Raw genomic sequence first — 10,189 nt, 5'->3', positions numbered from 1 at the left:
CCTCTGCCTCCTGGATTCAACTGATTCTCCTTCCTCAGCCTCCCAAGTAGCTGGGACTATAGGCACACACCACCATGCCTGGCTAATTTTTTGTATTTTTAGTAGAGGCGGGATTTCACCGTGCTAGCCAGGATGGTCTCAATCTCCTGACCTTGAGATCCACCCACCTCTCGGCCTCCCAAAGTGCTTGGATTACAGGCGTGAGCCACCATGCCCAGACTTATTTACCTTTTAAGAGATACAGGGCCTCACACTGAAAAGGAGCTGTGATCTGAGGTCAGGAGTATGGGCCTGGGTACCAGCACTGCCACTGACTTGCCTCTCCCGCCTCTCCCTCAGCCTTAGTTTCCCCTTATGAAGACCTTTCCAGCTTTGGTGATCTACGATTCTATCACAGCAAATGACAGGAAGACTGAGTATCATACTAGACACATAAGAAGCTTTTAAAATATTGGTTAAATTGAGAACACCACACCAGAGGAATCGTTTCCAAGTCATGCTCCAGTTTCTTTCTCTCCTTAGGGATTCTGGACTAGAAAAGGCCAAACTTTATTTCCTAAAACTTGAATCTGAGTTCACAGAAAGTAAGTGCTGTACTTTTACTGCCTACCTCTTCCACAGGAAAACCCAGCACAGGACACAGTGGGTGCCCAGTGACAGTACAATTTTACTTCGGCCTCTGATGTACTAGTTGTTTGTTGGTTTTCATGTATTTTCATTTAGTCCTTCACCATTGTTCAGACAAGAGGCTGCAGTTTTGAGAGGTTATGTAGTTTGCTGAAAGTCACAGCTAGCAAGAGGCAAACCCAGGATTTGAACCTACATCTGTCTGACCTCCCAGCCTGTGCTTTGCACTGCACCATGCTGCCTCACAACTTCCTTGATAACATGTAGGAGTGGAGAGGTTGGGGGCTGAACAAAGTGGCTTCAGACACTTTGACTGGAACCGAGAAACAGTCTGTTCCAGGCTTCAGCCACTTTGTTCAGCCCCCAACCTCTACATTCCTACATGTTATCCAGTCTCCCCTACTGGATTCCTAGGGGTTGGAACTCACAGGGTCAATGGAAGTCAGGTCATTAAAGGATAGGTCGATCCAGGCCAGGTTCTCTGGGTGCTCCAACAGCATTGAAGCCACCTGGTTGAAGTCTCTCAGATCATTGAGAACATTGTTGTTCAACCACAGGGACTGGGTCAGTGATTTCCCCGACTTTGAACGCTTCAGTGGTCGTAGCCCTGTCCTTGGCTCCTCATTTACCAGATCTGTAAGGACAAAGTGAGACTTGCTATGTCATCTTTGCTTTTCTGGCCTTAGGGAGTGAGAAGGGATAGAGCTGAAAAGATTAGCCATCCCAGCTGTAGCTGGAGGGTCTGGAAGGGCCACAGCCCTGTGCTTGAGTCTAGTGCAACCTTGTCCCACAGCTTTCAGCAATCAGTAAAGTCTAGACTAAGGTCCAGAGACTTCTATTCCAAACTCTTGACTTTCCAGGTCATATGGACTTCTCATGTCTACTGTATCACTGGGTCTTTTGTATACCAAACCTGTGTGGGGTTGAGGAAGACTAAGGACCAGAATTGTTGGGCTTGAACTGAGAGATGATAGCACAAAATCCTGAATTAACTACTGGTAAAGCCTATAGAACTCACTTCAATGGAATACACTCTGGTATCTCCCCTCTTTCCATTAATGTTGAGTACCCACAGTATGACAGGTAGTGGATATACAGTGATGAACAAAATCAGAGTCTGTTCCAGGCTTTGTATGAATAATAGGGCAGAGAGTAGAAGGAGCTTATATGGGCAAGATGGAGCAAGCTGGGAATATGGTGTGATAAGTGCTATATAATAGTTGTAGCAGCACAGAAGAGAGGCTATTGACCCAGTGTGGGCGCTCAGGGAAGTTTCCCAGGGAAGGTGAAGCCTGAGCTGAATCTCAGTGGATTAGGAGATGTCTATCAGGCAAAGAAGGGTAAAAAGGCGGGGAACAGCATGAAGAAAGGTATAGAGGTACAGAACAGTGGGGGGTTGGGGTGTGTGTGTGTGCGCCTGCATAAGTGCCTGCACACACTGCACAAGGGGGACGAAGAGGAAAAAAAAGAGGCAGGAGTCCAGTCAAAAGTCTTGAATGCCAGACTAAGGATTTTGGGCTTTACGCTGTAGGTGATGGGAAGGCACTGGAGTGTTTAAAGCAAATGATTCAAATCTTTTATTTCAGAAAGATCACTCTGAAGCTTCAGTGTGGAATATGGATTTTAGGGAGTGAGTTGGACCGAATGACCAATTCTGAGTCATCCAAGCAAGACATGAGAGGGACCTACAATCAACATAATTTGGTTGACTGGATGTAAAGTTAGAAGAGTATTAAAGAGTGGTGGCCAGTTGTATTAACTGGTAAGAAATTACAGAAGGAGAAACAGCATTGGGAAGGTGATGACTTCAGGCTTAGCTTTGATGCTGTATAAAAAGGTGAGGAAGCCAAGTAGGCAGTTGCAGATGAAGGTCGGAAGCTCAGGAGACATACACTTGAGAATTGTTAGCATAGAAGGCATACAAGTTAGGGAAAGAGATGGGATTCCTCAGGAAGAGTGTGGGTAGAGAAGAAGGTCAGGGAGGAAGAAGAGTCCATTAGAAAAGTTAAATAATCAGGGAAGGACAGGAAAAATCAGAACAGTCTATAAGATGTTCTGGGAGTCAGTAGTTTATAGTAGTAAGTTCCAGGGAGGTAAGGACTGAAAAGTAATTCTGGCAACTTGGAAGTCCCTGATAACCTTGGTAAGGGCTGCTTCAGTGGAATGGCAGGGGCCTGGGGGCAGAAGCCAGATTGGAGTGAGTGAGTGAGTGAAGAGTGAATGGAGGCTGTGTTCATGCCTGTAATCCCAGCACTCTGGGAGGCCAAGGCAGGAGGACTGCTTGAGCCCAGGTGTTTGAAACCAGCGTGGGCAACATTGTGAAATCCCTGTCTCTACCGAAAACAGAGTGAATGGATATAAGCAGTTAGCATAAACAACATCCTCAGAAAGCTTGGCTGAAGAGGAGAGAGAATAAGGAATAGGATGATGTTAGAACCCAGGTGTATGGAACACCCCAAACCCTCACTCCCACTTCTTTTTCAAAATGAGGTCCAGAAAGAGGACGGCCTTTGTTGCCCAAGTTCAAAGTCATAGAGTCACAACCAGATGCCAGGTCTAGCTGAGGTAACTGTATTTTTCCCACTGCCCCTAAGCCTTTGGTTCTCTAGATCCACCTCTGGGGAAGGAAGTGTTTAGTATTTGCTGAAGCTAGCCAGCTTTCTTCACTCTCCCTTCGCCCTTCCACCCCGTCCTCCTCAGCTGCAGGTCAAGCAGCATCCACCAGATGGCTCTCTGCCTTAGTCCTAAAGCGAGCAGTACCCACAGTTAGGGCCTGAGGTTGCAGGAGGGTACTGGAACAGAGTACCCCAGCTCATGAATTCCTAATCCTGCCTCCCTCTCCACACCTCCTGAGAACCTGAAACAAAATAACACAGATGAATAAAAATTAAAGTCAAAATAACCCCACATGAACTAGCCCAGTATGTGATAAGGTAGCAGCTTGGGGAATGCCAAGCATAGGCTGGAGGCTGAGCTCAGAGGAACCACTGGGGGGATGGAGTTGCCTAAAACTTGATGCTGGCTAGAGCTGCTCTTATGAATGGAGTGGTGTATCCGGGCTGCCACAGGTTGCAGCTCTTCTCAGATTCCACCAACGCACTACACTGCCTAAGAATCTGTTCAGGCTCCTTGTTCAGAGTAGGCCAAGGCAAGTCTAGAAGTTGGACCACAAATATCAATGCGTTGAGAACTGGGGAGCATTTAGCTCCAGGAAGATCTGGGGAAACCATGTTCCTATTTTCCTTTCTCTGAAAGTCTGCCATGTAGGTGTTTCCATGTGTCAGAATGCAAGTCAGTTTGATAGACTTCCTTGTGTCATCCCTCAACCACAAACTGGAAGGGGTTGGTAGGTGTGTGTGGTGGGGGACTTCCTTAACACTCTAGGTTTGTGAAAAGTTAGAGGACTTGGGTTGGTGGTAGCACAGATTAGATGCCTTCCAAAGGCACTGCCATTTCAGATTCTGGAATAATTATTCATTCAGCAAATAGTGTGCCAAGTACCCCCAAACTCTGTTGTATTCTTTAGCTCCAGCTATAAATAAGTGTTTCAGAAGCTCTGGGGAATCCCAAGGGACTCTGACCTTTTGGGGCTTTCATGTGCCTCTCACACACCTAGCAAGGAGCACAATACCTGGCATATACATATGATACACAAACATATATACACACACATACGTGTGTGCGTGCGCACATGCGTGCATGTGTGAATGCTTAATAGTAAGTGCTCAGTAAATACTGAACAGTTGAATGATGGATGGGGCATCTGTACTGATAATGTTTTGTGGTGTAGAGTTATCCTTGGTACTACTTGTCTCCCAATTCTGAGGACTCCATAGAGGGCAGAGCTACACCTCCTCCCTCAGAGTTAGAAATTCCCATGATAGGTAGGAGGTATACTTCCCACCCACCTCTGTCAGTTCACCTATCTTGGAGATAGCTATTATTGCAGCTAAAACCCCTTGTGAAACATGGACTACATCAAGCAGAAGTGATGCAGTGCATGTAAAGATCACAGTAGGTGGTTATGTGCTCATGAGAGAACAAACGTGAGTTACCATTGTGGCTGATGATAACCCAAGTAGACCCTAAGCCCAATCGAAGACTGGTGCTATTTGCCAGCTCCCTGAGCTTAAAGGTGGTGGTTACCAATTGCCTGAGAGAAGACTAAAGCCAAATAATAGGTCTAAGATAGTGGATGTTAACATGTATTCTGTGAGGACAGATGTACTGATGCTTTAATGAAAGACCAGATAACAAAAGCCAGGGATGACAGAACTTCCCAAGGAAGAATGGGTGACTCATTGGAAACATGACATTGCTGAGAGCCTCTTTATGTTCCCTCCTGAAGGGACTAGCTGCCCATTTACAAAGACATTGAATGGCAAAATGGGAGTGAGTGTGGGCAGTGTTGGAACCTGCAATAAGTGTGGGTGATGATGGAATAAACTTGGACATGGCTGGAATGAGTGTAAGAAATTTGTCAGTTAAGTATTTAAACTGGAAATATGCCAGTTTGTTGATAAGACCCCTCGTGTTTGGCCAGTCAGAATAGACTTGTGTCTGTGGACAGAGGAGAAGGGTTCTGCCTACTTGCTGGGGACTTCACAGCAGCCTGTGTTTTCCTCCTCTCTTCAGGTAAAAACAGGAAAATAAAACTATTGGCTGATAGACTGGCTTCCCAGTTTTTTTCTTCCATTTGACTTTCCTACTGTAGCCTGGCTTCTTTTAAAGATGATCAAGGCTGGGTGTGGTGGCTCATGCCTGTAATCCCAGCACTTTGGGAGGCCGAGTCAGGCAGATCACCTGAGGTCAGGAATTTGAGACTAGCCTGGCCAACATGGTGAAACCCTGTCTCTAAAAAAAAAAAAAAAAAAGTATTTCAATTTAAAAAAAAAAAAAAAAGATCAAATACTGTGATAGCCCCCTGTTTCCTTTCAGACTTGCACTCAAAAAAACAAACTGGGCACATGTTCTCAGGATCTCCTGGGGCTGTGACAGGGGCAAAAATAAACAAAGGACAAAAATAAACTCTCACTCTCCCCCACCTCCAAAAGACAGTAACAACACATCTGCAAGCATATGGGAAGAATCTCTTGTAGAAGATTATGGTTTCTCCCTAGGGACCACCCTGGGCCTGCTGCCTTAGTGAGTGGAGTGCTGTGCTCTGGGGGCTGACCTTGAATGATGTGGATGCTTCTGAAGGAGTAGTCAAGAGGGGGCTCCTGTACCCAAGTGTTCATATAGTCCTGTTTGTTCATAGTTCAGGTCATCATTCATCAGGTGCAACCATGTGCCCTGGGAGTCCGGGTTCAGCCTGGGAGGACAGAGAAAGATCGGTGTTTCAAGTACACTGGCCTTCAGTTTCCCTATAGCCCTCGATCCCTGCTTTCTATCCTCTACTACTCCAGGCCTGCCTAGCTGCATTTCCATTTTAAGATATTAATCACTATTCCTTGCATGTATAGAGCACTTTCTACTTCTCAGAGCACTTTCATATCTCTTAGAACTCATTTGAGAGTTGTAGCACCCATTTCTTTGTCTGGAAAATGCCAGGTGAAGAAACCCAAGGGGTAAAAGGACTTGCCCAGAGTTAAGCCAATGAGTCAGTTGTAGGCTGCAGTCATAATCTGAATCCTACTCTAGACCCTTACTGTTACTCTACAGTAGTTACCATGGAGACTGTCTTGATATCCACCCTCTGGTGACATCAACTGGGCTATTCTACTGCTTAACAAATCCCTAAGGGCCTGCACTGCATCTGGTTGGTGTCTGACAGCCCCTCTCAGTCTGACCCAGCTGGGGATTTGCTACCTTCTCTGCTTAGCTTATCTGTCAGCCCCATTACCTTTCCATCCAAAGACCCTACTTTCAGCCCTATCCTGAATGTAGTCACACACATATAAACACATATACACATAAAACCAGAGTCCACCTCTCACTCACCTGTCACTGATGCCTGAAACTCCACCATTGGGGATTCATTCCTGTGGGTCCAGGGATTGTTCCCTGTCAAAATGGAAATATTCCCTGAGAGGGGTGAACACAATGTTATTTTCAGTCACTTGCAATGTGGTGTGAATTATCTTATCAGATCCCTTCCAATTTGTTAGCTAAAGTTAAGCTGAGGTTTTTCTGGAGACAGAGGAGAGAGCCATGAGAATACTACTCACCTGGGATAAAGAGGGCTGACAACACACTTTACCAAGGGGTTTGTATGTGAATCACACAAGCCAAAGAATGACAAGAACTTGTCCCAATCGACCTCCCCTTTCTCATTCCATCCACTGCTGCCACCTTTGTATTATTATTTGTATTATTTCACCTGCTTTCCAAAAAGGATTTCAGGTTTACAACAATAACACAGTCATAAAACAGATGATTTGCAGAATAGTGCTGGCCACCAGAATTATGTCACAAATGCAAGTCACATATATAATTTAAAATTTTCTAGTAGCCAAATAAGAAAAGTAAAATGAAGTGGTGAAATACTTTTTATACTTACAGCACATCCCAGTTTGGACTAGCCTACCTGTCAAATACTCAGTTGCTACACATGACTAGTGGCTACCATACTGGACAGTGTACAGATTACAAAGTTATAAATGGAAGAGAAAGATCAGAAACTAGATTACAGGAAGAGAGAGATGTACCAGGCACTTTAAGAATCTAAGCCTGTATTTAGCTCTGAAATTCCTGGCAGCCAAAGCAAAAAGAAACCTTGGGGGGATTACAGTTCTCATCATTGGATTCAAATGATAAATTAGTTTGCAGAGACAACAAAATTGGCAAATAGCCTTAAAATGGGATTTCTTAGGAGGCTGAAGCAGTTGGATTGCTTGAGCCTAGGAGGTGGAGGTTGCAGTGAACTATAATTGTGCCACTGCACTCCAGCCTGGGTGATAGAGCAAGACCCTGTCTCAAAAAAAAAAAAAAAAAAAGAAAAAGGAATTTCTGTTAAAAACCACGGACATATCTTATAATTCAGTTTAAGCTTAATACATTTCAAGTAAATTCCTTTTTTGGCAATTTAACATATACATGGATAGAGTTTAGCAGGTTTAGAGAAAAATGAATGTCTTGTTCTGAAAAAATAGCAGTCCCAACTGAGCTTTGGGGAAGTGCCATCTTGAGTCACTTCATGGCTTAATTCTATTATGAACTGGCTTCATGGGCATGGATTGTCAATTAGGGAGACTTGAGATATTAGGGAGACTTTTAGATATTAAATCTATAGGCAGACAACAATGAACACATTATTCTTTTGTAAAAATAGAGGAACCTGGCTGTGTACTATGGAACTAGAGGAACCTAGCTTAGACAGAAACCCATCCCACTTCAAAACCTGTAACACATTTGATACCTTTGAGCAAGATTGGATACTTTTCTCAGAGTAAATACTGGTCGGTACCCCAGAGTTATGCACCACTGAACATGAATTTTAACTTAAAATACTTAAGGGCAGATTTTTACTGTTAGTTTTCTTGCCTATCAGAGAACCCCAGTGCAGTTTCTAAGGACTTCTGATTTTCTGTAGCACCAGCTCCTGCTGCATTTTCTGAATGAATTAATATTAAAAATGGAACCCCAAGAAGCTGCTTAAGTTTTAGCATTCTGCATTTAAGCTGTAGTCCAGGCTGTGAGCTAGTATCGTGTCTTACTCATTATCCAACACAGAACCAGGTTTACAACAGGCACTCAAAAAATGTTTGTGGGATGAATGAATGAGAAACTGCTAAATCTGAGGATTCTGTTTCAGAAGAGTTGATGTTAAGTTGTTCTTTCTAACAATTGGCTCCCAGGTTCAGCTGTTTCAGTCAGCCCACACCTTGTTCACAGCAAGATATTCAATTCAATTCAGCAAACATTTGTTGAGTGCTTGCTGCCCTGTACCTGACCAGAAGAAATGAAGCCAAGATACAAATAATAGAACCCTGTCATAAGCACAGAAAGACCTGTGGAGTTTCTATTGATTGTGGCAAACCAGACTGCATCCAGTTCCAAGTAACGCCCACTTAGTGAATATTCTTTCATGTGTCAACACTCAGCTGTAGTATACCCTCTTCTATAAAGCCTTTCTTTTCCACATAAAATTGGTTAATGTGTCCTGTGTTAGGCTGATTATTTTGATGATTTCTATTCATGGTCTCCCCTGTATCCATTGCTTTTTGCCTATAACATTGTAGTCCCATCTCACTCTGATGCTGGGCCCAGACATGGGACTTGTTTTAGCCAGTGGGATGTTGATAAACATGAAGCCAACAGAAGCTTTAAAGGGGGCCTGCCCTCTTGCTCTTTGCCTGTGCCATGAGAACATGGCTGATCTGCTAGAGGGTTATAAGAGACGTGAAAGAGCTGTGATTCCAGCTGAAGCCACTCTAGACTAGCTTACAGTCAGCTTACCCCTAGTCAAGATCAGGAGAGTCACCCAACCATGGGTGACAGCAGACACATGAGTAAGCCCAGCCAAGACCAGAAGAACCATCCAGCTGACTCTGACTTAGAAGCAATAATAAATGTTTATTATCCTAAGCCACTGTGTTTTGGAATGGTTTGTTAACACAGCAAAGCTAACTTCTACATGTCCCCACGGTATTTTGAACAAAATTTTATTACAGCCTGTTTACTCATCTATGAAATGGAGACAAACCCTACCTTGAGAACTACTGTACATCTGGCTTCAGGTGCTCAATAAATGGAAGCAGTTGTATTCTCTGTTAATTTCTTTACAACCTACTTTCTTTGCCCTCCCTATAAGCTTGAGAACAGGGACAAGACTCAGATTCTTTCTCTCTCCCTTCTCATCATTACCCTGCATTGAGCCTGGCAAAAAAAAAAGAAAAAAAAAAATGCATATTCACTAAAGGTTTGATGGACAATTGAAAATGGATGGATGAATGGAAAAATGAAAAAAGAAATAAGGAATTAATGCAGTTTTCAAGGTGTCATGTTGAGAGCTTGACTGCTGGGGAGAACTGACAAAGCCTTGATGCAACCATGCTTACTCCTGTGGCTGTGTTTTTGGAGTCAGTCTTTCCCAGCTGCTATTCTGGCTTATGACCAGGAGATAATCAGGTGCCAGCACCTTCATCTGTCCAGATGGACTGACTTGAAGAATGACAGGGTTAGGGGCATACCTGCCTTGTTTCGGAACTGGAATTTCTCATTTCCAAATTAACAGTATCTTTAACTGTTTTGTTTTTTAATTGTAAAAGCTAATATGATAGGTGAATAAAGTGAAGCAACATAGAAAAGTACATCAAATAGAAACTTAAAAGTCTGAGGCTGGGCATGGTGGCTCACGCCTGTAATCCAAGCACTTTGGAGGCCAAGGTGGGCTCCAAAGATCGGATCACCTGAGGTCGGGAGTTCAAGACCAGCCTGACCAACATGGTGAAACCCCATCTTTAAAAAAAAAAAAGAAACTTAAGGCCGGGCGCGGTGGCTCAAGACTGTAATCCCAGCACTTTGGGAGGCCGAGGCAGGTGGATCACAAGGTCAAGAGATCGAGACCATCCTGGTCAACATGGTGAAACCCCATCTCTACTAAAAATACAAAACATTA

The 10,189-nt window shown here is 44.0% G+C and overlaps 1 protein-coding gene across 3 annotated transcripts in view; it reads right to left on the bottom strand.

The window, feature by feature from the left end:
- Nucleotides 1–485: 485 nt before the first annotated feature.
- Nucleotides 486–10,189, bottom strand: part of LOC108307523 (leucine-rich repeat-containing protein 51) — a 14,061-nt gene continuing 4,357 nt past the window's right edge. The window contains exons 2-4 of one of the 3 annotated variants that reach the window (XM_037740090.1): nt 6,571–6,654; nt 5,804–5,941; nt 486–1,261 (exon numbers count right to left, since the gene is read on the bottom strand). In XM_037740090.1, coding sequence (XP_037596018.1) covers nt 1,038–1,261; nt 5,804–5,885 — 306 coding nt within the window. In that variant the 5' untranslated portion in view covers nt 5,886–5,941; nt 6,571–6,654 and the 3' untranslated portion in view covers nt 486–1,037. Of the gene's footprint in view, nt 1,262–5,803; nt 5,942–6,570; nt 6,760–10,189 lie in introns of all 3 variants that reach the window. The other 2 variants (XM_017532910.2, XM_017532911.2) reach the window with 2 other exon arrangements.

The sequence above is a fragment of the Cebus imitator genome, unplaced genomic scaffold, assembly GCF_001604975.1.
Source record: "Cebus imitator isolate Cc_AM_T3 unplaced genomic scaffold, Cebus_imitator-1.0 Scaffold79, whole genome shotgun sequence".
Classification (NCBI taxonomy): domain Eukaryota; kingdom Metazoa; phylum Chordata; class Mammalia; order Primates; family Cebidae; genus Cebus; species Cebus imitator.
The sequence above is the reverse complement of the archived record's forward strand: the minus strand, read 5'-3'. Positions and strand labels throughout refer to the sequence as shown.